The sequence below is a fragment of the Zonotrichia albicollis genome, chromosome 1 (assembly GCF_047830755.1).
Source record: "Zonotrichia albicollis isolate bZonAlb1 chromosome 1, bZonAlb1.hap1, whole genome shotgun sequence".
Taxonomy (NCBI): domain Eukaryota; kingdom Metazoa; phylum Chordata; class Aves; order Passeriformes; family Passerellidae; genus Zonotrichia; species Zonotrichia albicollis.
In genome coordinates this window covers 149,536,764-149,564,361 of record NC_133819.1, presented here as the reverse complement: position 1 = coordinate 149,564,361, position 27,598 = coordinate 149,536,764, and the positions used below count along the sequence as shown (strand labels likewise).

The window sequence follows — 27,598 nt, the reverse complement described above, 5'->3', positions numbered from 1 at the left end:
CTGTCTCCCGCTGTGGCCAGGCACAGCTGGACCCCCCCTGCACTTTCTTTCCTTTAAGTAACACAGGAATTACTGAGGCATAATTGAGGCTACAGGAGGATACTGCTGAGAGCAGGTCATGGGAGCTGTAAGTCCTCTTCTGGGCCAGGCTGGTGGCAGCTGGCAGCTGGCACTCTGTGTTTTCTGTGCACTGAGATGTGGGTAAGCAGTGGGTGGCAGTGGATTAAGAGCAGCTGCCAGTGGGCAGCACTAGCAGGCAGTGGTAACAGCTTGGCAGAGTCATGGATTTGGCAAACTGGAAAGGACTCACAGGCAGATTTTCTGGTGGGTTGTGTTAGCAAAAGCCATTTGTGTCCTGAGCTGCAGCTATGGCCAGCAGGTCAAGGGAGGTGATTCTAATCCTCTGCTCTGGTGAGACCCCTCCTGGAGTGCTGCGTCCAGCTCTGGAGCCCCCAAAATAAGGAGATCTTGGATCTCTTAGAGCAAATCCAGAGAAGAATACGGTCAGAGGCTGTAAACTATCAGATGGCAGGTTTAGATTAGGTATTTGGAAGTAGTTCTTTATTGTGAGAGTCCTGAAGACACTGGCACAAGTTGTCTAGAGAAGCTGTGGGTGCCCCATCCCTGGAAATGTTCAAGGCCAGGTTGGATGGGGCTTTGAGCAGCCTGATCTAGTGGGTGACATCCTTTCCAATGGCAGAGGGGTTTCAATTAGATGATTTTAAGGTCCCTTTCTCCCCAGATCATTGTATGAGTCTATGAAGAAATCCTTCCTTTGCCCATGTCTGTGGTGGTTAGATTTTGCACTGCTGTGCAAGTCAAGTATCAAGGAAAAAGTGGAAGAAAGGAAAATCTTAAAAACTTTCCCCATTTACCTCTTGCATTACTTCTCCACTTTGCAATTTTGTTTTCCCTGGTAATGTACATCCTTATCCCCACTCAATAACACCATCCCTGCCTACAAATGCACTGACCTGTGTCTGTGCTTTGTCCTTCTGCTCTCTCAAAAGAGTTTCAAAATTTGAAATGTCATTACACAAAACAGCTTCCAGGCATAAACATACAGGTTTGCAGCTTTAGCCCCTTTGCTTGAGCTGCTTTAGGTGATCCTGATGTTTTTCTGAAGGACACTAGATGGCATCAGGAACTGCCTGGCTAAAAGTCGATCTAATGGGATGCTGTTTGTAGAGTAAAATTCCTCCCATTATTTACCACAGATTACAATGTTTATTCATAATGCATAATTAATACAAGCATGAGTAATATTTATGCAGCTACACTTATTTTATCTGTTAGAGAATCATTTGAAAATGGACTGTGAATTCCCAGGTGCTGCAGGAATGATTGGCAAATAGCAGACGTAAATAAAACTCAAGCTGATTTGTCTGGCTCTGCATTTTGGCTGATCACTATTCCTTGCTTGTGTGTGTAGCTTAAATCACTGATGTTCTTACTCTTCCTTGATTGCATAATTGAAACACTTGGTATGATAAATAATGAATAAGTAATGATTGCTGTTGCCTGAATACCTACGTTCATAACAATATATAGGAGTATTGGTGTAGTGCCTCCTTTATTCCAGCTAGTTCCATAATTGTGTGCTTTCCTTTTCAATTTATAAAAAGCAGACATATGGATTTATTGATTATTGCTCTAGACCACAGGACAAAGCTGATGAACTTCTGTCTGAATGCATATTCAATTTACTGTAAGGAGGAAGAACAGGAATAAATTAATCTTATTAGGCAGTGATGGTGGTGCATGAAAAAAATGTACTGACTTTGCAGGAGGGAGAGGAAGCTGCGTGGATGTATGGAGATGTTAATAGAACTAGAGATCAGGAATTGCTGTGTAGCTCACCTCTGGAAATGCTCCAGATGATCACTGAACACTTCTCTTTTATAGATGGAATAGGGAGCTGTATCTGGGATCACTGTGGAATGACATCAGGACTCTGAGAGGTAGTGCAGTGGCACTGGTGCTTTTGCTATTGTTCACATCATGTGGCCTTTAAAAATGTTAGAGATTCATTTTTTTATTTTACGTATAGTCTTAGCTACTCTTCTGCATGAGGGCAAAATGTTCTCCTTTTAAGCTGAGTATTTTTCAGTTAGTATCAGAACAGACCAAGAAGTCTAGATAGTGATGTCCATGTCTTAGTGTGGCATTCGTTTTTGACTCATTGACCTCAAGGTCCTTTGAAGAAGCTACTTTGTGTCAGAAATGGGTAACTGATTGAATGAGCCCACTTACTAAACAGAACTAGTGTGAGTTCCAGCCCTGGAAATAGCTTTTATTTCTCTCTTTGTCTTACTGTTTTATATCAGGGTGAACCTGGACCAAAAGGGGACAAAGGAGATCGAGGAATGACTGGAGAAACTGTAAGTACAGCCAAGAGAGGACATGAGAGTGGTCAGTTTTGGAGGGAGAGGGTGGGACATGCTCCTTCTGCAGCTGGGATGCTTCTCTCATCAGAAATAGCCACAGTGGTGCTTATCTTTGTACTGCCTGTAGAGGAAGCTACATGACTGCTGGAGTTTAAGCACCTAATCTGTAGTTCTGGGCCTTAGTAGCTGAAAAAAGGACTATGGGATTTTCTAGGCAGAGCTTGGCTGGCAGTAATTTATGTGCAAGATTTATTAAGGGATTTTGAAGTGATGTGGCCCAGCTAAATTGTGCATTTGGGTACTGCATTTGTATTCTGGACTTTCTTATTCTGGATGGAGCTCCCAGAAGAGACAGAGCCCTGTGCAGTGACGGACTCTGAAAAAAAATCATGCTTCTCTCAGTGGAAAGAGGTCCTTTACCTCTCCCTTTGTATTTCAGGGATTGCCTGGGGTCCCAGGTGAGCAAGGTGTGCCAGGACCTGCAGGAGTACAGGTAAGGGGGACCTTGAAGAAAAACTTTGACATGACTAGAGTGGAGTGCCCTCAAGGTCTGTATCACTGTAAATAATTCTTCCTGTACACACCAGCAGCCCATTTCTTTTTTATCTTTTTATGAACCTACTGTCATAGGTTCAGGGATTCTGTAGAGGTTTTTACTTCTGTTGGACTGCAGGACAGCAGGAGGAAAATCAGCTCAGAGATACAATATCTCTGTAGCAGGGTCAGTATTGTCTGAGAGACTTCTTCCAGCTTCATGGTCCTTCAAGAAGACATCTTGTACTGCTGCTATTAAACCACAGGTCTTGCAGATAAATCACATTTCCAAAACATTGCAGAGCAGTCAGATTCAACCCTAGGTCATCTGACCTGGAATGAGAAATGGCACATGTGAAATGCCTCTATGGTCTCAGCCATCTTCAGAAAATTTAGTGTGTCACACAAAACTATTTCCCATCAACACTGAGGTGTTTCCATTCAACATGAGTGGGTGTTCACTCTGCCATCATATATGCTGTGCCCACCCTATATAATCAGCAGTACTTGGGCATCAACAACAAACCAAACAAAAAACCCCAAAACAAAAATCAATAAAAGCAAACCAAACAAAACCAAACCCCCCAAAACCCAAGTAAAAGCCACTGTAATGCCATGCAACTTCTGACTAACATCTGCTAAATGGGGGACAGTTTAGTGTGCAGACTTTGTCCTGCAAAAATTCTTCAGAAAGGGCTCTCTGATATCTATGGTTAGGACAAACCCTCTGCATGGGGATGTCTTATTACCATTCCTAGACAACTAATGTTTATATTTCAGAGCTGTGGGTGAGTCTTCTGTGAAGGGAGACCATAAAAGTTCAGCTGGAAATTAAGTAGTTGATTGAGGAGAGGAAGGAGTTTCACCCAGATGAATACTTTCAGGTTTCAGCATCCTGTGCTGAGTATCTGAGCTGATCAGTCATTAGTAACTCTTTTGAAGTCTTAGAGTTTTATTTTTATAGTTCCCTTTCTTGCTGCATAGAGAACTGGGAGCTGTTTCCTCAGCCATTAACTCCTCTATGAATTAGTTAACAAAACCAATTCCTAGTGCACATTCAGGCATCTTGAAGCCTTTTTGTCTGGCAGGAGGTCTCCATCCATATCTAATCAGCTGGTATCGCTCCTTTGTGCACAGGGTGCAAAGGGGGAGAAAGGAGCCCGAGGAGAGGCTGGAGCCCCTGGAGAGACTGTGAGTAACTCTTCCCTTGCAGCATTTTCCCCTGGCAGTGACACACCTGAAGAGACACTGACATCAACATCTTGTGGATTCGCAGTCCCAGGCTGCTTGATCACAGAGCACATCCTCATGCACAGCTGGAAGCGGCTGTTTGTGGGCAAACAGGACCAGATCAATGCCCCATTCAGCCCAGCTCAAGGTTGTGCATCTTTTCCTGCTCAATCTCTCCCTGCTTAACAAAACACCCTTTTGTGAGTGAGTGTGGCTGCACTGCAATGTCAGCCCAGCTCAGGCAGGTAGCTGGAGCAGGGAGCTCACTGCTCAGCAGCAGCAGCAATTGGTTTTTCATCATTGGTGCTTTTAGGCTTTACTGTCTATTCTGTTGGGCTTTTTTTTAATACTGGCTCATCCAGAAGACTCATCCCACACCCTTTTTTGAGGCATTTGTTGTAGGGAGTGCTGCTCTTGTCTGTCTGTGTGCTTAAGAACAACAAAGGATTCCAGTCCAGTTTTATTATTGTAAAAACACATAAGACCTTTGCAGCTGAATAAAAGGCCTGAGACTTTTTTTTGCAAGCCAAGAGGAAGAAACACTGAAGAACTGTTTGAAATAATGATTGAGAAAGGGAATGACTGATTAGGAGAAGGAAGGAATAAGAAATTCAAATCATGCATCCTAGAGCACTGAATTTTTTTCTTCCACCTTTGTGTTCATGGTTTTCTTTCTTGTGCTTGTGTTTGGTCTCTAAGGAGTGCTCTAACGCTAAACCCTGAACTGCCTGTTTTCAGGAGTCTTTCACTCATGGTTGAAGGACCCCTTAGTATTTTGGAGAGGAGGAAAAAATAAAAAAAAAAAAAAAGAGAGATGGTAAAAACTATCCCACTTCCACAAAAACCCATTCCTTGGTTTTATTTTTTATGAACCTGGTGGTTCAGAGGCTGTTTATGATATGGAAATGCAGATATTTGCAGGCACCTTCCCTTTTCTTGCCATCCTTTCACAGACTGCTGCTGTTCCATATTTCTATTGGCTCACAGACCAGTGACTGTAAATAACACAGAAATGAAGAAACCTTTAAACCTCTGCTATGAGAAAAGGCTGAGAGGATTGGGATTGTTCAGCCTGGAGAAGAGAAGGCTCCAAGGAGATCTCAGAGCCCCTTTCAGTGCCTAAAGAAGGAATACAACAGAGCTTGAGAGGGACTTTCCGCAAGGGCATGGAGTGATAGGACAAGGTGGAATGGCTTCAGACTGAGAGTAGGTTTAGATTAGAATTAGGAGGAAATTATTTCCTTTGAAGGGGATAGAGCACCGCCACAGGTTGCCCAGCACCAGCTGGTCTAGAGGAAGGAGTCCCTGTTTATAAGAGAAGGTTTGGAACCCAGTGATGTTTAAGGTCCCTTCCAACCCAAATCTGTGATTCCATGAAACCTCTAAATATAGCCTGGTAACCCCAGACATACATCTCTAGTGGGACATAAATCCCCAAATATATGTCCTCTAATGAATATATGTCTCCCATGAAATTTTGGAGACACACATGGGCTTTTTCATGCTACAAACCTTTATCTTCCAAACAGATGAAGACCTGAAATTCAAAACTCTACACTCTGGATGGTTTAGGCTATTTCACCTATTTAGTGCAAAAGAATGTTTTCAGGTTTTGTTCCCCACAGCAGAGAAAGGTAGAATTGTCAGCAAAGCACATTTTGTTGACCTACATTTTTTATGATAAATCAACATTCTTTACTTTGTTCTTCTGATATTTCTGGCCCAGACTTTCCTCCCCGTATCTGAGCTAGATTTAGGATTTCTTTTGATAGAAGGTAGCTTTAAGCTCCCAAAGAGAGCCTTCATCCATGTTGTATTGCTTCATTACTCTTTACACTAAAAAGTTTCAAAAAATGTGCTATTTTTTGCCTTCTTGATGTACAACACCTTGTCTGACATGAAATCCAATCTCACTTGGAACATCTTGTTCCTATGGTGATACAAGTTGTGATATGCACACACACACACTTCATTTTTCTTAAAACAGGGTTTGAGTGGACCAGCAGGGCCCCCAGGTCCAAGAGGCTTGCCAGGAAATGTGGTAAGTATGCACCAGTGTATTTGTTTTCCCATCTGTGCCCTGATTTCTTTATTTAATGTGCTTAGTTTTCCCTTCCATGGGGATTACTATGATGTTCAAAAGGCTGTGTTTTATTAAACTGTTTCTTATGGCTGAATTGAAAGATCTGGAGGCACCTGGGAATGGTGTATCCATTAACTGTCTTCTCATATTCATTTTATCAAGGGGAGGAAGAGAGCTGCTTCATTCCTCACTAAATTGTTACAAGCAAATTTTGCTGCCAACTCTTCAAGAGAAAACATTCAGTGTTTATTGCCTCTTTGGTTTTGTTTTCTTTGCCTTTTTTCACTTGTCCTCTCCTTTTGTAAACAAGACTTCTTGGTATAAAAATAACATAATAAACTCCCACTTTTATTATGGAAGCTTGTAGGCATTTGAGCCTAAAGACCCTTGAAATCAATGCAGTGTCCCCTTACTTGGGGGTTCATCATCACTATTAATCTTGCATGACAAAATTTTTCATATTTGCTAAAAAAAATCTTTGGATTTACTCCACTCCCAGCTCCACTAGGGTAATTTTCTCTCTAGTTCTTGGGGTTTCACTGGGCTTAGACTGGAGTAGGTGAAAAACAGCATTTAGACCTCAGGATATAATCAGGGGTTAGACCATAGCACTGTTAGAACCAGAGTTCTGGGTAATCCAAGAAAACTTAAATTGCCCTTCAACTAATTGTTAAGATACATTTGATTTAATTGTATTAATGTAGTGATTTAATTTCAAACTGAAAGGTGATATTGAAAATTAAGAACTTTTCAATTTCATATTCCATTAAGCAAACTTCTATACCAGTAATACCAATATATTACCTATAAAAGCCAATATAGATGGAAATAATTTTTACTGGTGCAGAAAGGAAAATAATTATCACATCTATTCCGAGGTCAATCCAATCTTAATGGTGCCAAGACATGATTTCACATCTTAAAATGGAGTACCATTCTAAGATATGTTTTGGTGGGTTAGGAAGTTACAGTACTTAATTTAGAGCTCTAAATCATCTATATTTTGACACAGAATCCTTTGAGACCTGCCAAGATGTTAAAAGGATTGAAAACTGAAATAGAGGAAGAAATGAACACAGCTACATTTCCCAATGTTGGGAGGCTTTTGGCTTCTCTGATACAGGGGTGGTGATTGGGGGTTGTTGGTAGCATATTAGGAGCTACTGAGAATTTCACAAAACAGAAAAAATAGTTACTGGTACAATGCAAAATTCTGGTACAAGCTCAGTTTCTGCTTTTTCTGTTCTGCTATTTTTTATATTGAAAAAGAAATTCCTCCTTTAAGGACCTGTTATACACCTTTCTGTGGTATTCTCTGGATTACAGATTCTCTGTACTGGGAAATGTTGAGCTGATACTGATCCTTGAGATAAACTACACTGAACCCTCAGGTCTGCCCCTTTGTTTAAAATCCAATACTGCCTACAAAAAAACTTCTAAGCTTTAAAGTTCTTTTCAGGGTGTGCCTGGAGGCCCTGGACTCCCAGGAAAGGCAGGAGAAAAAGGGGAAAAGGTGAGTTGGTTCTTTGATGGGTTTGTTTCTTTTTTTTTTCTTGAGCATTTTAAGTAATAGGGACAGATACTGTCTAAACTGGGAAATTATTTCATAGGTTCATGGATGGTTAAGACACATAGGTTCATGAATTCGTCTTGTCTGAGCTCCTCTATTACACGTGCTGTAAGGTTTTCACCCAGTTGCAACTTTAGAATTTACCAAATAAACCACTGAGATATGAGTGGATATACTGAAGTCACTGCTACACAATTATGGTCTTCATTACCTGACAAGAGCAGGCATTTGGTGTTTTAAAAAACTCCTATTTATGACAGAAAATCCAAAACTGGAAGAAAAACTGGTTTCCTGTCCCCTTTCATGAGCTTTCTGAAGTCAGGGGCTTTTGTTTTGGTCATACACCCCAGAGTGCCCAGCATGCTGATCTTTGTCCTGATCTTTGTTTTCTGGATTAGGAATGATTAATCAGAAACATGATTATCTATATCCATGCATTTGGGGCTTAAAAGGGAATGAATGCCAGCTCATTCAGTAAAATCTTCTTCCAAGTTACTGAGCTCTGCCTCAGGGTCATGTGAGGACCAAGGGCTCTCTCATTCAGTGTTGCAGAAAGAGTGATGCACTTCACTCACAAGAAAGAAGAACAGTATATTTTATTGATGTAAGACACCAGGTTAATAAAGTTCAATGGTAAATGCCACAGTGGTTTAACAAGGTTCAGTGCAAGGTACAGTTGATTATTTACTGCATTGAGGACAGGGAGAGACAAAACTGTCAGGGAGACCCTTCCATTGAGTCATGAGCTTCAGAAAGGATCCCTTTGTGTTCTAAACTCCTTCTCAGAGAGGAATTTAGGTGTGGCTGCATGCAGAGTTAGTCCTAAACTTGATCAATATTTTGTCTAAAGCATTATATGCATGCAACCAATCCTTTGTATCACTTAGCTAAGGTTTCAGAGTTTCCAATGCATTTATTCCCATTTTGTTTGCTGAGTATCTGATGTGATAAGGTGATAATTTGAGGGGTTATCTTGAGAGCATCCATGCTCAAGGGGAGATCTGGGCATGCAGGCCCTGTCTGTGCACTGTTCTTGGGGTAAGATGGTTTGCTCATGTTTTCATGCTGGGTACAAATTTCTCCCAAATTTGTGAAGATGTTGACTAGCACTGTGCTTAGGTGAGCACATTGCCCAAGCCATCTGTCTTGGGTTTGAAAGATAGGGTGTCTGCTAAGAAAGGCAGGAGCCTCCCCTAAAATGGAAAATGTAAACCCCCTCCCCCAGAATTGCTATAAATTTTAAATTAAGGGGCTCGCAGACAAAATATATGGGAGCAGGAATAACAATTCTTTACTAGGAAAGAAAATAAAAAGATAAATGATGCAGTACACTAAAACAACACTGACAGAGTCAAAACCCAACCTGGCACCCTGTGGGTCAGGTGTTGGTAGCAGTCCAACTGGAATTGTGGCTGCAGCCCTCCTGGAGTGTCAGGGGTGGTTCTGTTGGAGCAGGGAACCTGTAGAAGGGTGTAGTCTTCCTTTGAAGATCCAGTGGAAGAGGCAGCTGTTCCTCTGGGAAATCCAGTGGAGAAGCTGTGCTGGTATTCCAGAATCTCAAGATTATATCCAGGTAGGAATGCTTGGCTCATCCCTCTGGGCAGAGCATCTCCCAATGGGATGCCATAGTCCTTATCAGCCATGCCGTGACATTCAATGGCTGTTATCAGCAGATGTCTCCCCAGAGGGGGGAGTTGTGTAAGAGATAAGGAAAACTACCCACTTAACAGAAGACAACTGCCATACAGATGGCAAATAGAATACAATTTGCTTGAGAATCCAGGAAAGCAGCCCTCACATGTGGGGTTGTTACCTGCCTCCCCAGAACCCAGTGTGAGTCAGGAGCAGCCATGACAATCAGAGACATCCAGTACTGTTGTTGGGTGTCACTTGGGCAGGGTTATGGGAAGCAAAGGTCAGGTTGGGATCAGGGCTCATTCCAGCATTTCTCAGTGTCACAGCAGGGGTAACCAGTTTTGATGAGTTCAGGTTGGGGTGTGCTCCATGGAGAGAGCACACCACCACATATAGCTACTTCCAAAAACGTTTTGAAGCCTTCTTTTACTTTCCTTAATGGAAATTACAACTGCCTTGAGATTACTGAAGGAAAAGTATTCCCATTAATGAGGTTTTCGTATGATACCAAAAGAAATCCAGGTAAGACAGCTAGGAAAATATCCGTCTTTCAGTTCCAGTGAAAGATCTGAAGTGGCAATTGTCCAGTATTTTAATGATTCTGATGGTTTCCCTTCTACAGGGTGATCCTGGAAAAGAAGGAAAAGTGGGTTTACCTGGGCCACCTGGTGGTCCAGGGCGTCCTGGAGAGCCAGGTTTGCCTGGGAAGGGTAAAGATGGAGAAAAGGTAAGTCCTGCTGACAAGCTTTGTGCTTGACTAGTTCAATATGAGACAGACAAGCATGACTTCTGCAGGAGAGCATGGGTTTACCTGAATCCATGGAAGGCCTGCCTGTGGAAAATGTTCCAGATCCAATCTGTGCATTAAAAAAAGTCAGAACTGAAGATTTCTGAAATTTACACTGAAAACAGAGACCTCCACAAGGAGTAACCATTGTCCTTGTGACTAGCACAAAAATGGATGGAAATTCCCTAAAAGCTTTTAATTCTTACCCAATAGCAAATTGTTTAATTTGGTTACATGTTGTCAGTAAAATATTGCCAGGACAGTGTGAACTCAGGTGGGCAGTGATGGGAGAATTGCTGCCTTGACTATAGCAAAGTCCAGGCTCTTGTTTGGCTGGATGGTGACTGTTTTCTTGGTTTACTTTTGTCACTTTAGGGGGAAAGAGGACCACCAGGCTTGCCAGGACCCTTTGGACATAAGGTGAGCATGGACTTCATTGTGGACTGCTCATCTTAGTCACCTGAACTGGAGAAAAGAACATGGTGCAAACATGGTCTGTTTTCCACTGGAAAATAGAGTTTGCAAAGATCTGACTCAAAAATGCACTTCTAGCCTTCTAGAGGATTCCTTTCTTTAGTATTTCAGCATCTCTGTGGATGTAAATATTCAGCTATGAATTAGCTGTGTTCACTTTCCACATTTAAAGTACCTTCCAGCACTATAAGAATTCAGCACAGATGGAGGTCTCACTGCAAACTTTTTCAGGGAAACTGGGACTGGGACCCTTTAATCCACACAATCTGCATGGCTCAGGGGTGATTTTCTCTCAGGACCACCTGTCAGCCCTCAAAAAGAACTTTTCCCTTGCCCTCATTCCCTTCACCTCTCTGCAAGGAGGATGTGAAATATTTTCCAGTAGAACCAGGTAGTCCTGGTTTCCCCTCCTGTATTGAGGCAAAGACTGGCTAGTTGAAGAGGTTGATGACACTAACTTCTGCTGAAAATAATGTTTATTCTCTTATAAGCACACAGAAAAGAGAGAAAGGAATAAAACAGCAAAATTCTTTGATTTTGGGAGGATCCTGATTGTCCACTTGAACATTTAATCAGACATTTCAGAAATTGTCCTCTTCAAAATGACCATTTTCTGATCTGGACTGGAAAAAGAATCAGATGTTGAAGCAGATTCTGTAAATGATAAAAGGAGTATGCGACCCAATCCATCTACATCCCATATTTTTGAAATAACCAAACTGCTATGATTTTTTCTTAGTTTTGATGCATTTTGTACAAATGCATTGTATTTTCTATATATCTTTGACAGTTCAGAACACAGACCTACACCCACACAGACACACACTAATAGACTGAGAATTAATATAAAAGTCAGAAAAAAACACTAAAAGAAATCTCATTAAGTATTCTATTCAACAGCAACAGAAGATGATAAAAGTCTTAATTGTATGTGGGAAAATACTATTGAAATTTTTGTATTAAAATTATCTTTCTGAATAAAATAACTGATAAGGGATGTGTGGAGTATTTGAACTAATCAGAACGCATTTTTCCTCACTGGCCATGCAGTATTATTTCTTTGTAGTAAAAGATTAGCTTAAGAAGAAAGCAAGAAAGGGGAAAAATAGGAGATATTGCAGATTTAATTTTGAGTGGGCAGAATCCACAGGTAACCATTTTTCTATCATGCTTCTATATGGCTAGAAATAATGTCATAATAAATAGCATAAATAAGATTGGTTGTTATAAATCTACTGCCAACGTGAGACCAAATCTCGCAACTGCAATGCAATCCATAAAAATCTTATTGATTTCTCCCTATAACTAGAAAACAGATGTTAAATTAAAGTCTTACAGCTGAATTCTTTCTTAGCCCTCTGTCTGCAGTGTGCATTGAACAATGTCAAGCTGTTTTCTGTGCTATTCAGTTTTACTTTGAAAATCTGTTTTTTAGAAGGGAAAGCTCTCCTTCTGTAGTACAGTGCTTGAGAGAGAGTGGTAGAAGTGTTGACTTTTATTTTACCAAAATAATTTCATACACTTCTGTGAGTAGGCCTATGTTGGTAAAGGACAGGAGAATATTAAGATGCAGCAAAACTTCCCTAATCCTGTCTTCCCCAGATAAATGATCTATGTTCAGCAATTTTTGTGCCTTAGTCTTCTAGCCCAGAGAGAGAAAAGTGATTTATGGTGCTTGGTACTTCCCCCAGCCCAGGAAAGTTCCTGCTACCCTGGTGAAGTCCTTGGTCCTGAAAGTGTTCTGGATGTGGCTCTTAGGGGTTTGGTTTGGGTGATTAAGGTGCTGCTGGGCTGGTGGTTGGACTTGCTGATCTTGAAGATCTCTTCCAACCTTGGTGATTCTGTGAAATGCTGGAAATTTGATACACTGCACTAAAATAAATGAACACATATGCAAAGATTGTGTTTGCCCTCAGTTCTGTGATGTGATGTGAACACTCTGAGCCTGCAGAGGGGAGCTGGGGCCCCTGTGGGGGAAAAGGACACTCATGGCATGATGAGACAGTAACTGTGCCATGTCCCCATGCTGCCACATGGCAGGACCACATGTACTCATGTGACATTCTGGTGTGCCACCTGCTTGCATTTCAGCACATTCTCTCATCAGTGCACAAAGCTTTTAACTCTTTCCTTTATTTCAGGGTGAGAGGGGAGCTCCTGGCCTCCCTGGACAGCCAGGAGACAGAGGAGTGCCAGGAATTGGCCTGGCTGGACCCCCTGTAAGTAGCAGATCCTGCTGCAACCTGTAATGAGGTAGAAAATCATGCATTGGCCCCTGCATTGCCTGTGCTCAGCTGTGCTGAGAGCCTGTGGGACATTTTGCCTTCTGAAGGTGCAGATTCCAGAAGAGTCCAGAGGCTGCCATTTGTGGCTCGTGTCACATCTGTGCAATGAGGGCTAAAAGTGCTCTGGGATTGATTGGTGTCACTCCTGAATTTTGTGCATCATCCTGGCACACTGGCTGTGGATGTGAGAGGAGATCTGTGCCAAGCTCTGGTCTCCTGCACAGTCACAGCCTTGCTGTTGTATGAGCCCTGTTGGAAGGGATGAGTGTGGCACACATGCCCACATCAGTGACACAGAGACATTCCAATAGCAAAATACAAAATCAGATTGCTTAAACTGCTGTGTTCCAGGAGGGGCCTCCTGCCCATAATTTCCCCCAAATATTTGGTAGGTTTGACCTCATCCAGCTCTGTCCTCCTGACTATCAGTTGGTCCCATGGTGTATATGGGAGTCTGCTTGGAAAATCTGGATTTTTGTGTTGCTGGGCTTTGATCACTCCTTTGTACAACTCCTCTAGAAATGAGGGGGATTTGGCAGTGCTCTGGCAGTCGTCCTGCTCAGAGACCTCCAGCTATGCACTGAATTTGCTAGTGAAATATATTTAGGAGGAAGCAAATGCTATTTCTGGCTGTAATTGCAGGAGGACATCTGAGCCCTTGCATTCTTTTGCAATACCTCATGCATGCCACGATCCTGAACCAGTCATCAATGTTTGGTTATTATATCTGTTTATCTACATATAAATGTCCCAATTGGTAGAGGAAGTTGGCTTGAAATGATAAGTCATATTGCTGGGTAATGAGTTGAAAAATCTGACTTTCTGAGGTGTATGTCCACTTAATATTTGCTTTTACCGTGCTGAATTCTGAGTTAGAGCAGACAGGGTTGATCCTGTTTCACACTGTGATCATGGCTTTTATGGTCCTCATAGATTTACCAATCACTGCAGGTTTCCTGGGTGTCCTTTGATTTATCTAAGGATCTATAGATTTATCTATGATTTATCTAAGGAGCAGTGGTGTTCTTGCATTTCTCAATGTTCAGCCATTAATTAAATAAAAGTTAAATTAACAAATGAGTATCTGGCTTGTTTGAAAATCACTAGTTAGTGGATCGTCTTTAATTACAGATTTTTAGATTCAGTCCAGGGCTAGATGAGTTCATGTCTGCATCTTGATGTACACAGGATGACAAAGTTGTTCTTCATTGGGGATTTAGTATCCTCATCTCCATAAACACAAATGACTAAGGACTTGACTCCAAATGCAGACATCTCTTGTCTCACACCAGAAGATTGGTTTTTTCAGTGTCTTCATTATTTGCCCACTGTCAGGATGTGTAGCCACCTACACACCACACTGTTCTCAAATGATATGTTTTATTTATTTAATTTGCTTTACTAAATGCTTCTTAAAAAAAAAAAAAAAGAAAAAAAAAACAAACAAAAAAACAACCAAACCACTATTATGATGGGATTTTTTCCACTATAGATTCATCATAACCTCAGCTCCAGTGCAAAGACTGGAGTTGGAAAAAAAAAAACAACTCTGTATAACCTTGAATCTAGCAGACTGTCACAAAGACTGAGTCCTACAGTAAAAAAAAAAAACGAATAAAATCAGTGGAGTTGCTTCAGTGCATATTACACGCTGAATTAAAGACATCAGCCTCTACTCTTTTTAGCAATGTGACAAAATTGTGTTTATAATACTTCAGCTTCAGACCTGAGAGCCAACAACTCTTTTTAATTGGAATCCTCACCCTGTTTCCTCCTCTGCCCTTAACCTCTCTCAGGCTTTGCTCCCTGCACAAAAAGTATATATAGATGAGGATTTTTTTTACCTTATCTGCTGAAGTATTGAGTTACAATTTACATAACACTGAGCCATAAACTTGAGCATTAGCAGAGTGTGTTAGTTCCAACAGAGTAGGGGACAGCTTGGAAAACTGGGGTGAATTCACATGTTTATGCTGAAGCTGCCTAATGCATGGATGCACAGTATAAGTAGAAACATTTCAATTTTGCCCTGTCTTGCCTTGTGGGCATTAATTAAATTATGCATTAAGCCATTTCTTTAACATGCACTAAGGTGTCTTCTCTCGTGGAGACACTGTGAGGATTAATGAGTTGCTGTGCCTGAAACAGAAAGCAGAAGGAGAGCAGAGTTATAGTGGTAGCCAATTTATTCAAACCTTGTTTTGTGTGTGTTTGGAATACCAGATTGAGTCACCCATGATGGATGTGGCACTGCATCTCTTCTGTGGTGTTCCTGTAGAAGTGGGTACCTGCCAGGGGCTTCCTCTACTCAGCTGCACATTTTAAGTTGCATCCCCAAACAAACAGCATGCACAAGCCCACTGCCCTCCCCCTGCTTTGACCTAAATTAAAAAGCACAGAATTCCTGTGGGATGTTTTTCCTTGTGTAAGAGGTGGCTGAATGTAGTGGTCTTCAGAACCTGGGGGTTTTGTCCTGCCCAGCCCAAAGGATGTGTGGATGCTGTGGTTCTGTGTCTCCAGACCCAGCCAGGAGCATGGATTGTGCATGGGCAGAGTGCACACCCATCCACACTCAGGAGTGCAGAATGCAGTGAATAATGCCTTAATGCAGGACCCACCCTGCTAAATGAGAATTTAAAGTGTTTTGATTGCTGTGTCTTTTCTGTTTGTAGGGCCCTGCAGGACCCCCAGGAGACAAAGGGTCACTGGTACAGTATGTCTTTCTAGCTATACCCAAATTCTCTGGGGAGGGGACAGCCACACTAATTATGTTTTTGCCAGTCATTTCATGAGGGCAAATGTCATTGCTTTGGTTTTGCTTGAGGAATGGTCACAGGGTGGCTGATCCACTAGAACCTCTGTGTATTACCAGGTACTTGTCTGCTCTATTGGGTTATGAGAAAGAGTTGATCAAGAGCCTTGGCCTGGTGGAAATGTTTCTCTACCTGTCAGTAGTCCTAAAAGGGAAATAATGAGTGACTTGCTTCACCCTTCTTTCAAAAAATTATTTTAAGGCACATAATTCAAGGCATATTTCTTCTAGCCAAGGCCTCAAAGGTTTAAAAGAAAGCATATTAGAACATTTTTCTTACTTAAATCTTACAGATTTCAGTATTCAACAAACACACTTTAGTCCCTGAACATTCAGTTTTTCAAGGATGCAATCCATTGGTGTGGCACAAAAAACTGTGTACCATGGTCTCGGTAGACACTGGCCTGAATTTCCAGCACAACAGCCAATCCTAGCAGAGTGATAGCCTGGAACTGAGGAGATGTGTGCTGTTTTGCAGTCCCCCATGGCAGGAAGGAAATTATGAATCTGACTCCATGTTCTTAGAAGGCTAATTTATTACTTTATGTACTTATATTACATTAGAGAATGATATACTAAAACTATAATAAAGAATAGAGAAAGGATTCAAACAGAAGGATTAACAAGATACTAATGAAAAACTCATGATCTCTTCCAGAGTCCCACCACAGCTGGACAGTGATTGGTCATTAAGTAAAGACAATTCACATGAAACCAATCAAACACCCAAACAACCACCTGTTGGATAAACAATCTCAAAACCACATTCCAAAGCAGCAAAACACAGGAGAAGCAAAATGAGATAATGAGAAGAATCCTAGCCAAGGGGATTTTTCAGAAAACATGACAGTGACAGAGATGGATCTTCTTTTCTCCTCTACTGTCCTGTGCTCTGTCATATTTTCTCCCTGTTCAAAAACCTGCCTCCTGTAAAGAGTCATTATTACCTCTCCAATCAATGTATGGAAAGATTGACTTTAGTGATGCACATGAAGTCCCTTGAGGCACAGAAATTGTTGATATCAGGATAGTGCAGTGTGAGCTGTAATTATATTTATTCTTAAACTCTCATACTTGTGTAGGTGCTGGTTAATTTTTCCACCAATTATTATTAGATTAAGGATTTCTTCTCTTCAGCTAAGAAGCACCTCATAAATACTGCTCACATTGCTGGGTTTGTCTGTTCTCTCCCTCTCAGGGTCCCCGTGGTGTGCCTGGGATTCCTGGACCTCAGGGACCTCCTGGCCACGATGTAAGTAAAATTAAAGTGTAAGTGCTCAAAAAGCTGGTCAGTGCTTGCATCGAATTTCCTTAAAAAATTGTGCTGATAATCAGCTGCAGTCTCTGAGTGTTACTCGGATTGTCCAAGGGACATGATTTGCAGAAGTGGAGCTCTTACAACTCAGGATGTCAAAGGGGAAAATAGTTGGAATAAGGAGGATTGCTTCAAGGAAAGTGGGGTTCATCACTGAACCATTTTAAAATGACACTGGAGAAGGAACTTGGCAGCATACACTGGGGAAGGATCCCACACTGGAAAAGGATGGTGGTTAGGCTCTCTAGGAACTTCTTAGAATCCACTGAGATCAGTGCCCTTTCTGTTAAAACAGGGCCACAGCTGTTAAGTTCTCTGTGAGTTCATTTTGTTGCTGCTATTGTGCATTTTTGAGGATATTTTAACCTCTTGGTGCATTGTGCTCCCACTGTCTCAGTGGTGAGTCATGGAACTGAGGAGCAGAGAGGAACGTGGCGGATTCCCAGCTGGAAAGCTGGCCCCTCTCTCTGGCTGCTTCCACTTCAGGGCTGCATCAGAAAGAGGAGTTTTTTTTTTTTTTCCTCTATGATGTGGAAACCAGTCCTCTGAAGGAGCCTCTGAAGATTTGGAAGGGCTTGATCTTTGGGTTTAAGGGAACACTATGGAAAGGGGGAAGTGACCTCCTGGAACTCTCCTTCTCAGCACTGCTCTGTGATGCTGTCATGTCTGAAATGGTACCAGCTCTCACCAGCTCCACAGCAAGCATTTTCCAACCCTGGTGTGGCTTTACTGACATCCATCAGGTGGCCTAAAGGGGGTCCTTTCCTGTGAAAAGAAGGTCTTGTTTTCTTTCCACCTACTTATTCCTAGAGGGGTTGTGGATGCCCCATCCCTGGAAGTGTTCCAGGCCAGGCTGGATGGGGCTCTGAGCAGCCTGGGATAGTGGAAGGTGTCTCTGCCTGTTGGGAAGGATGAAAATTTGACAAGAAAGTCTCACAGATATGTGTGCTTAGCAGAAAGATTTTTGAATGTAGAGTCTGATGCAGGAATAGAGATGGAAGCAAGTTTTGATATAGAAGAAAAGATTTGCTGAGCCAGTTTTACTAGATAACTAAGAGGCAAAGGGTGTGTTAGTTAGAAGGGGTTTTTATGACTTAGGGCAAAGGATAAACCCACCTCAAACAGCAAGATGTTTTTACCAAGCAGAAAGATAGCACAGGAAAACAAGTCAGTAAATGTTGCAAACAGAAAAAAGGTCTCAGAATTTTCCACTGCAAGAAAACTGAAAAACAACTTCTAGCTTAAACTGTAATGTACTAACTTTTAGTGATTGGATAACAGTAATGTGAATATGGTAATTATAGTAGTTATGATAGGCAATAGATAAAGTTAAGGTATAGATTGGTTCTACTGCATTAAGATGCTCAGCAAAGAAAAGTCTATAATGCATTGTAACCAAAACCAAGGGGTCTCCAGGCCTGCCTGCAGCTGGAGCTCATTTAAGCTCTCACACCCTGCCTATAGCACACGAACTGGATGATCTTTATGGTCCCTTCCAACCCAAACCGTTCCAAGATTCTCTGACTCTATTCTTTGTCCCAAGACCAATGATTGAGCCAGGGTTTTCCTCCAGAGCCCATGATAGCTGAAATGGTCCCTTGTGTCCCTGAGCAGCCAGAGATTTGGGATTGATTGTGTCCTGCTGCCTGTCCCTAGATCCTGCCTGTCCCCTCATCCCATTGCCTCAGATGTTTGAAATTTTTAATGAAGATGTTTTGAACAGGAGATAAGATAGATGGGTTTGTTAGAGCTGAACTGTGTGAGGAGAGTGCCTGAGGCAGCTTTTTGGAGTCTCTTTCTGGCTCTGCTCTGATCAGCATTGGCTGGTCAACTCTTGGAGATGCAGCACTGAGGTCTTTACATTTTTCTTTTCCCTGCAGAAAATTAATCCAAACACAAACATTCCTCAGGCTACTTATAAAACACATTTTCTATTACACACACTGCTTTAATTGCAGTCAATATGTCTTTTAGAACCTTTCTGCATTGTGTGATCACTTGTTAAACCATTCTGTCTGTGTTGCAGGAGGCATAATTGGGGGTACAGGGCACATTCCAACATTTCTTGGTGTGTCAGCAGGGATAACCTATTTTGACAAGATCATGCATTTGCAGTTCCCTGATCTCTATCTTTATTTAACTAGCATAAGGAACTTTTTGTTCTGCTTCTGTACTCTTGTGTGCCAATGCAGTGTTCCTGTATCCTCTGAAACATGTCCATTTTTGTACTCTGCTGTGTTCAAACAGGATATCATTGGATAGGAAAGCTCCAATTTGAATTGCTAATATGAATTTGCTGTGCAACTCCCAAGCCATGCAGTGTCAATTGCCTGAATGACTTGCCTCAGTGTCTTGTACTTTGCTGTGGCCTTTGCAAATGTATTCCATGTTTTTTTCCTGAGACTAGAAAATTCTTTTAAATCACATTTACATACATCAAGTTACTCTCTGAATTATTTTTCCAGTTGCAAACTCATCAGATGCTTGTGGAAGTGCCTGCTATCAGTTGCATTCTCTGATATAGCAAATCAGATTTACAACTGCATTTGGGGACATGAAAGAGTCAATATTGTTATTGCAATATATTTGGCCAAAATTCTCCCCCACTGGCGAATAAATTGGAGCTTTTTACATGACTACCTTCAAAATTTTTTCTGGTCCCCTAAAAGCATGTGTCATATTTTTTTAGGATGGCCCAAAGTCGCCTTTGGAAACATCTGTTGGTTACTTAGTCTAATATCAAGAATTCTCAGGACAGTGTCTTTTTTTATTAAAATTTAGGTTTTGAAAATACTTGCCTAGTTTTGCAGTACAATTGTGCTGTTTTGGCCTTGTTCTGTTCCTCTTAGAAAAAGCCTTGCTATTTCTTTGTCTTCTAGAGTTCATTATGGCCATAAATCCCTATGAATTATCTTTTTCTGTGACAAAGCTGGGACATGTTGTCTTCTTCCATATATACAATTTTCTTGTCTTTAAATTTGCATTTGTTTTCTGATTAACCAAAGCTCTAATTCTTAAAGCCTGAAAAGTGTGCTTTTTTTAGGTCTTTTTTCCCTAATAATATGACTAACTTCTTCCATAACAGAACTACTACACATTGTCCTACCTTAAGGACCTCAGTCACTTAAAAAAATTACTTTCTCTTGCTTTTGGAAAAAAAAAATCTAAATCACATGTCTGCCAGTATTTCTGTATCAAGCATTAAAATAGTGTAGCCTTAAGTACCTTCTGTTGGAGAAGTTGGCCAATCTCCTAGTCTGAGAATTACAAAAAAGTATTTCTCCATGTTCAGTGATGTTATATGCAGTGCTGTCTCCTCCAGCTCTGCAGAGCAGGTCCCTCCTGCCTGATTAAATTTGATATATGGAGGAAATTCTTAACTGTGCATGTAGTGAAGCACTGGAGCAGAATGCCCAGAGAAGCTGTGGCTGCCCCATCCCTGTAAGTGCTCAAGGCCAAGTTGGATGGGGCTTGGAGAAACCTGGTCCTGTGGAAAGTGTCCTGCCCATGGCAGGGGCTTGGAATGAGATGGGATTTTATGTCTCTTCCAACCCAAACCATCCCATGATTCCATGAAAAGGTTTATTATAAAATGTAAAAGGACAGGACAAGCCACAGTGAGCAGGTGCAGGTCTCAGCCAAACAAGTGCTCAGCCAGCTCTGGTTTACCAGCCCCTTTTATACTCTTTTGTGTTTACCCCGTGTTTGTTTGTTCCTCTCTCTCCCCCTGCACAGCCCCTCATGCATCTCCCCAGCTCTATCAGTCCCTCTGCCCTCCCAGTTCATGTCACTCAGTTCACAATCTGATCACTTGCAAGGTCCAGATTGCTCTCCCAGCAAGTGCAGTCTGTGGTTTTTGATGGCCCATCAGTTACTGCCAGTGACAAGATCTGCTTCTTCTTAGGTCTGCCTCTCTTGGAAAATTTAGTTTCTGATTTCCTCCTTTTCCCTTAATTTCCCAGTTGATAAGGTCCTGGATGTGGTAACCTTGCTGCAATAAGCCTCCTCATATTTCCACATGCCTTGATCAATTTGCGTGAATGTCCAGGTTTGCTTCCCATCATTGCCATCCTTTTTTTTGGTCAAGTTTGTGTCCTTGACATTCTAATTTATGACTTTCTTCTTCTCTTCCTTTGTTGAATTCAAAAAGATTCTTGACCAGATACCCCTAAATGAGCAGACACTCTCTGGGCAGCCACTCTTACACACTTCATGTGTTGGGAATGATCTGTTCTCCCCTGCCTGTCTGCTGGGAGATAAAATGTTTCTGTTCAACACACCTATTTAGCGTCCTTAGATTAGGAAACAATCTGAATGAGATATTCTGTTATCCTCCTATTAACAGTGAGGGCACCTGTTTAATAGGATCTTTCTGTATTTTGATTATGATAATTTGAATTAACATAAACACTGAATTAATAACTTTTTAATTAGGTTAATTATTTATGGTAACTAAGTTCCAGAATTACTGAGAAGTTCATCGCCCCCCTGCATTTGCTTTCATAATTGCAGAACCTTTGTGGATGCATAAATTACTGCCAGTGGATTTGAAAAGCAGAGTTTGCTGTTCTGAGGTTGATTTCCCCATCCTGTTAGAAGGACAGTTCCAGGGAGCCTTTGTGTTTGTTTTACTTACACCCCAAACCAGGGTACACTTATTAACCCACCTATTGTCTCTTTATTGCTGTGGCATGTAACTGATTTAAGATATTGCATTTCAAGTTCAATTTTCAGTCTTGTAATAGAACTATCCCACCATATGCCTGTGTGACTGACACATTTCCCCTATACACTTACGTTTCCTTACAGAGTTTCTTTAAGTATTTTCACATGCACCGTTGACCTGAGCATCCTTTTCCCCATCATAGGATTTTGCCTGTTAACTGCACCAGCATTTAATTCAGAATATTCTGTATTGGAAGGAACCACAAGGCTCATTGAGTCCAAGTCTGGAGTGAATGGGCCATGAGGGGATCAAACCCACAACTTTGGCATAATTAGCACCATTTGCCAATCAACTAAGCTAAATATTGTTTTTTAGCATTATCAGCAGCACAGTTTCCATCAGTTCCCATTTAAAGACCATTCCTGTGTGTCAGATTTTGCAGACTGATGCTCTGGATACTGTGCATCACACCTCCTCATGGCTGACATCTTTTCCCTGTACTGGTGTGCTGTACCACTCACTAGATATTCTGCTTTGTGCCAGCCACTCTTGGCTGCAATCTTCTGAAAGTGTTCAAACTTTTTGAGTTTTCCAACACTGGTTTATTACTTGGATCTGTGCATTTTCCCACATCGTGTTTCTGTGCCATGCAGTTTTTTGGTCAGACTCATTTGCTTTTCTCTGAATTTTCTGGCTTTCTCTTTTCCAGTTCCCTCCCCTATTAGCTTGTCAGATGTAGTTGTAACTTCCATGTCTTCATTCTAACATTTTCATTCTGCTCTGAGCAATGTGAAGCTGCATCAGGGGAGGTTTATGTTGGATATTAGGAAAAGATTCTTCATCCAGATAGTGTCCAGACACTGGAACAGGATCCCCAAGCAAGTGGTCACAGCACCAAGACTAACAGAGTTCAAGAAGCCTTTGGACAGTGCTCTCAGGCACATGATGTGATTCTTGGGATTGTCCTGTGCAAGATCAGGAGCTGGACTTGATTTTTCGCAGGTCCGTTACAATACAGCACAGTTTGTAATTCTATATTTGCAGCTTGTCTGTTTTTGTCAGCCTTTTCTAACTCCAGACCTCTACAGACCAGCAATACTTCCTCTACTTTTGACTCTGCTTCCATTGGCCTGTTCTCTGATAATGCACCATGCTGAAGTGCAATCATCCACATCTGTTTTGTTCAGTTTGGCTCACAAAATCATTCTTCAATGGACATTCTCTGGTTGCAATCTTGTACCTTTCACTTTTTCTGGAGAACTTTTCCTGGGGATTCAGGGTTTTTTTCAGATTTGTCAGCCATGGCACAGAGCTTAATCTCTTTTTCTGTCTCATTTCCACCCTTTTAGAGACATCATCAGCTCCACATCATACAGCATGCAAGAAAATGGGTTCATCCCTTTTTGTCTCAAGGCACTCTGATACCATGTGGACATGATAGCTGTGCTTAATCCTTTCCAAGGATTTCCATTTTATTCACTCTCTCCTTGCATGTCTTTTCACATAACTAAGAAGTCTTTTCCTATATTCTTTTTTTTAAAGATCTTTAAATACTCAGATTACACCGCTAGTACCATGTTCATATTTCAGATCCCAAAGCAGAAGGCTGTCAGTGAGCCCTATGGCATATATTTATAGCTGTGCTACTAGTCAGCATGAAAGACATTTCTGAACTGTTTTACTGTCTTGCTTTCTGATCCAGGATTATTCTCATGGCTCAAGTTTTTGCTTTGCATCACACTTTTTAGAGCAAGTTCTGGGTGAGTCTTCCGGAACAAAGTAGGTCTGGGAATATAAGATCTGTGTAATTGTTATTTAGCCATCCCCCTTCCCATTTGCAGAGGTGGCTGAGAACACAGTGGAGAAGATGCCAAAAGTATGACCTGACAGCATCTGTGAAAGAGAAGGGACTTGGGGAACAGTGCACAGTTCTCTGGATTCACCTTGAAATTCTGTGGAAGAAGGAAGGCTATAAATGACTAAAATGATTACTTATATTTACTCAATTCCCCAGAAGGACTTCTGGGAAGAAATGTGAGCTAAACATCTTCTTCAGACCTTGTCTTCTCTTTGTTCTCACCTGCGGAGGGTTTAGTTGCTCAGGAAACAAGAGTTCATCCATGAACTTCAGGACTACTTCAGCTCAATTTTAGGTCCATTTCAGTGAGTGTTTAATTTTTGTCTCTTAGAATGACAAGGTAATTGAAAGGTTTTGCTCATCCAGAAGCATTTAATGTGGACATAGAAAAAGACAATTGATATATTTTCCCATTTTTTCTCTCCTCTGGCAAGACACACAGGATTTAAGTACTAAGTGAGACTCAGGATGAAATTCAAGTTTGCCCTGTAGCTACAATTGTGGTGTATCATGACACACAGTGCTCTTTGGTCATTAATCCCCATCTGGTTGTCTGTGTAAATAATGCAAGGAACTGATTGGCAAAGTGGAATAACCTGAGACAAGGTGGCAGAAAGAACACCCAGTGCCCTTCCTGGCTAAGCATTTGACCAAATTTTAAAGGAACTTTCCATGTGGAAACAACTAGATAGTCTCAAAGAGTAGCTCCTGCTGAGCCTAGACTGGTTGAATGCCACCTGTACCTTGATCAGCATCCAGATGTTGATGCAGCCCAAAAAGCCAATCAAGTCCTGGGCTGTATCAAAACCAGCATGGCCAAGAGGTCAAGGGAGGGGATTCTGCCTCTCTACTCCATTCTGATGAGACCCCACCTGCAGTGCTGTGTCCAGCTCTGGGGTCCCACAGCACAGGAAGGACGTGGAACTGTTAGAGAGTCTAGAGGAGGCCACCAAGGCAAGTGAAGGGATAGAGCAACTCTCTTACAAGGAAAGGTGGAGAGAATTGGGATTGTTGAGCCTGGAAAAGTGAAGGCTTCAGGGTGACCTATTTGTGGTCTTCCAGTACCTGAAGGGAGCCTTGAAGAAAGATGGAGAGGGATTTTTGACCATGTGTGAGAGCTATAGGTAACCAAGACAGCCAAAATCCAGAGCTGAAGTGTAAAGAATAGATTTATTCCATTACCACTCTGGCAGAATGACGACACATGCACTACTAAGTTTATTCCATCTTAGCAGGGGCAAAAAGTGCTCAGGGTAACCTCCAAGCTCCTTGAGATCTCTCTCTCTCCCAGCAGGCAAGCCCCAGCCTGTGAGGAATGCCTTTTAAGTATTTTACAGCATTTTGTTATCTTCTATAAAACTTCCACTTTTCAGGACAGACAGAAAACAACCCAAAGAAAGCACAACATGTGAAATTTTACACACTGAATATTCTTAGCATCCTCCAGCTGCAAGGTCATCTTTATTGAAAACAGCTCTTCTCATCAGGTCTTCCACTTTCAACCTTTTTCTTGCCACACAAGGGGAGTGGCAGTAAAAGGGATAATGGCTTCAAACTGGAAGAAAGTAGGTTCAGATTAGATATATGGAAGAAGTTCTTTACTGTGAGGTTGGTGAAACAATGGCACAGGTTGCCCAGAAAGCTTTGGCTTCTCCATCCCTGGAAGTGTTCAAGGCCAGGTTGGATGGGACTTAGAGCAACCTGGTCTAGTGGAAGGTGTCCCTGCCCATGGCAGGGGGTTGGAATGAGATGGTCTTGAAGGTCCCTTCCAACCCAAACCCTTCTATGACTATATGAACATCCTGGGTGGCAAATCTGGAACCATCAGAGAGAAAACCCCATGTGGGGCTTCAACTGAATCAAAAAGCTGAACACAGTAAGATCTTTTTTGGTGATCAGTAGAAACTGTTCCTTTAGAAAAAAAAAAAAGATCAGGTAGGACAGCTTTTGTATGTGGTAAATTTTGTATGCTCTTTGAGGTGCTCAGTATGAATAGAACATGCACTTGCTTAAGTGATGATACAGGGTGATGGACCAGGTGGATACAGGAATTCAGCAGAAAATGGTTTGGAGAAATGTCTCCAAGCATCCTTAAAACTGCAAGGATCCTCACAATGCAGATTATTGTCACCATCTGAGCCGTGGCCAACTGTCTTGTTCAAAATATTTGGTTTCCCAAGTGAGCATGCCTTTATGCAAATGTTTTACAAAAATTTTTAGACTTGGTTTTGGTTTTTTTTTTTTAGCAAACTTAATTCATTGTAAACGACATGTTAGAGGTGCACGCTGAGGGGTGAAGGTTGTCCCTTTTCCTAATCCTGCCTTTCTGAACATAAAATTCTGAGGATGCTGATAACTTCTATGCCTTTATCTCAAGAAAATGGATACCACTACACCTCAGCAAACAAAAAACCAACCAATCAACCAAACAAACAAATTGATTTTGCTTGTTGAAAGGTCCCTACAGAGATTTAAATCTTCATCCTTCACATCAGTAAAGTTCACAGTGTTTCCTATCACCAGAAGACAAGCTAAAGCAATTCCAGTCTCTATGTGACTCAAATGAATTTCGCAAAGGTTTGAGAGGATGTTCAAGTTGCAGATATTTGGAGAAGTTTGCTGTCTGTCTCATGCAAGAAATAGTGCTGGTTAGCAGAAGAAAGTGAAATGTGTGCTAGTCCAGATCAGTCAGCAGAGTGCAAGAGCAACCACGGGGTTGTTGTACAATAATTTCACAATATTTTTCTTTTTCTTGATCTGTAGGGTGTACCTGGAAATCCAGGGGAAAGAGGACCTCCTGGAAAACCTGTATGTAACTTCACTTCTGTATTACATCTTCCTTTTAACTCAGTTTCCTCAGAAGTGCACTTGGGTGCTTTTCCACTGTTGTTTTTCCCAGCAGAGCAGTAGGAAAAAGACTAAAACCCACTAAAGGTTTAGTGAAGGCTTTGGAATGGGAACAACTGGATATTCTGCATGTACATAAAAGCCAAAATTTAAAATTCCACTTCCTTAGCACCACTCTACAGTACCCTCAGCAAGAACTCATCTCAGGTCCCAGTGAAAAGCATTGCTAGGGTAGGGTGGGAAGTACAAGTTTGGCCCAGTGAATCCTAGACAGGATGAAGAAAACCAGTGAGAATCCAAGAACATGTTCAGGAAAAATTCTTATGTCTTGATGCCTCTTAAAATTGCCTGAAATAATGAATTTCTCATTCCACAGGGTTCGCCACCCATGCTTACTCCAGAGGACATAAATCTCCTGGTAAAGGTAATCAACTTTTAATGAATGTGAGAGTTTATGTCTCTGTTTGATTCAGTGAGAGTGTCTGAACTACAAGCGCAAAAGGTGTCTTTAAACACTCTTCAAAGCTCAAGAATGACAAGTCTCCTGCTTGCTCTGGTATTGGGACACGAGCTCACAGTGGAGATGAAAATCCCTTCCCCAGCAGTGAAATGATCTAAAAAGTTCTCTGTAACATCTCTAAGGCTTTCTCAGCTCTTCTTGAGGCATGCATTCCAAGGAGAGATAAGTGTTATCAAGTTACATTATCTAAACCAGAAAATGGAAACCATTTTAATAAAATGCTGGATTTTTTCACATACAACTTCAACAGTGACTGGAGTAATTTTAGGTAATTGTGAGTGCAAATTTAGTTTGCATTGTGAATCTAAAAGGATGCAGGTAATTAACCCCAGAAGTACTTGTGATTCAAAAGTGATAATCTGTCTGCCTTTACACTCCATGTAGAGAATTTTGTGAGAAATTAGTCAGTCTTTGATAGGTGTTGACTGAAAAATCTCTATAGATTTACATGGGCTGAGTTGTGAGTTTTTTAAGCTGTCTTAAACCTGGCAAGAAATCTTTTGTTATTGATTGAAATAAACTAAAAAATTACCTTCTCTTACCAACCTCATTAACCAGAGGGCCCTTTTAAGATGGCTGCTGTGAAATTACTCTT

The 27,598-nt window shown here is 41.5% G+C and overlaps 1 protein-coding gene across 1 annotated transcript in view; it reads left to right on the top strand.

The window, feature by feature from the left end:
- Positions 1-27,598, top strand: part of COL22A1 (collagen type XXII alpha 1 chain) — a 228,500-nt gene that overhangs the window by 169,081 nt on the left and 31,821 nt on the right. The window contains exons 34-45 of the mRNA XM_026790395.2: positions 2,328-2,381; positions 2,827-2,880; positions 4,059-4,112; positions 6,139-6,192; positions 7,694-7,747; positions 10,062-10,166; positions 10,602-10,646; positions 12,842-12,919; positions 15,658-15,693; positions 16,996-17,049; positions 26,400-26,444; positions 26,860-26,907. Of these exons, the coding sequence (XP_026646196.2) occupies positions 2,328-2,381; positions 2,827-2,880; positions 4,059-4,112; positions 6,139-6,192; positions 7,694-7,747; positions 10,062-10,166; positions 10,602-10,646; positions 12,842-12,919; positions 15,658-15,693; positions 16,996-17,049; positions 26,400-26,444; positions 26,860-26,907 (681 nt within the window). The remainder of the gene's footprint in view (positions 1-2,327; positions 2,382-2,826; positions 2,881-4,058; positions 4,113-6,138; positions 6,193-7,693; positions 7,748-10,061; positions 10,167-10,601; positions 10,647-12,841; positions 12,920-15,657; positions 15,694-16,995; positions 17,050-26,399; positions 26,445-26,859; positions 26,908-27,598) is intronic.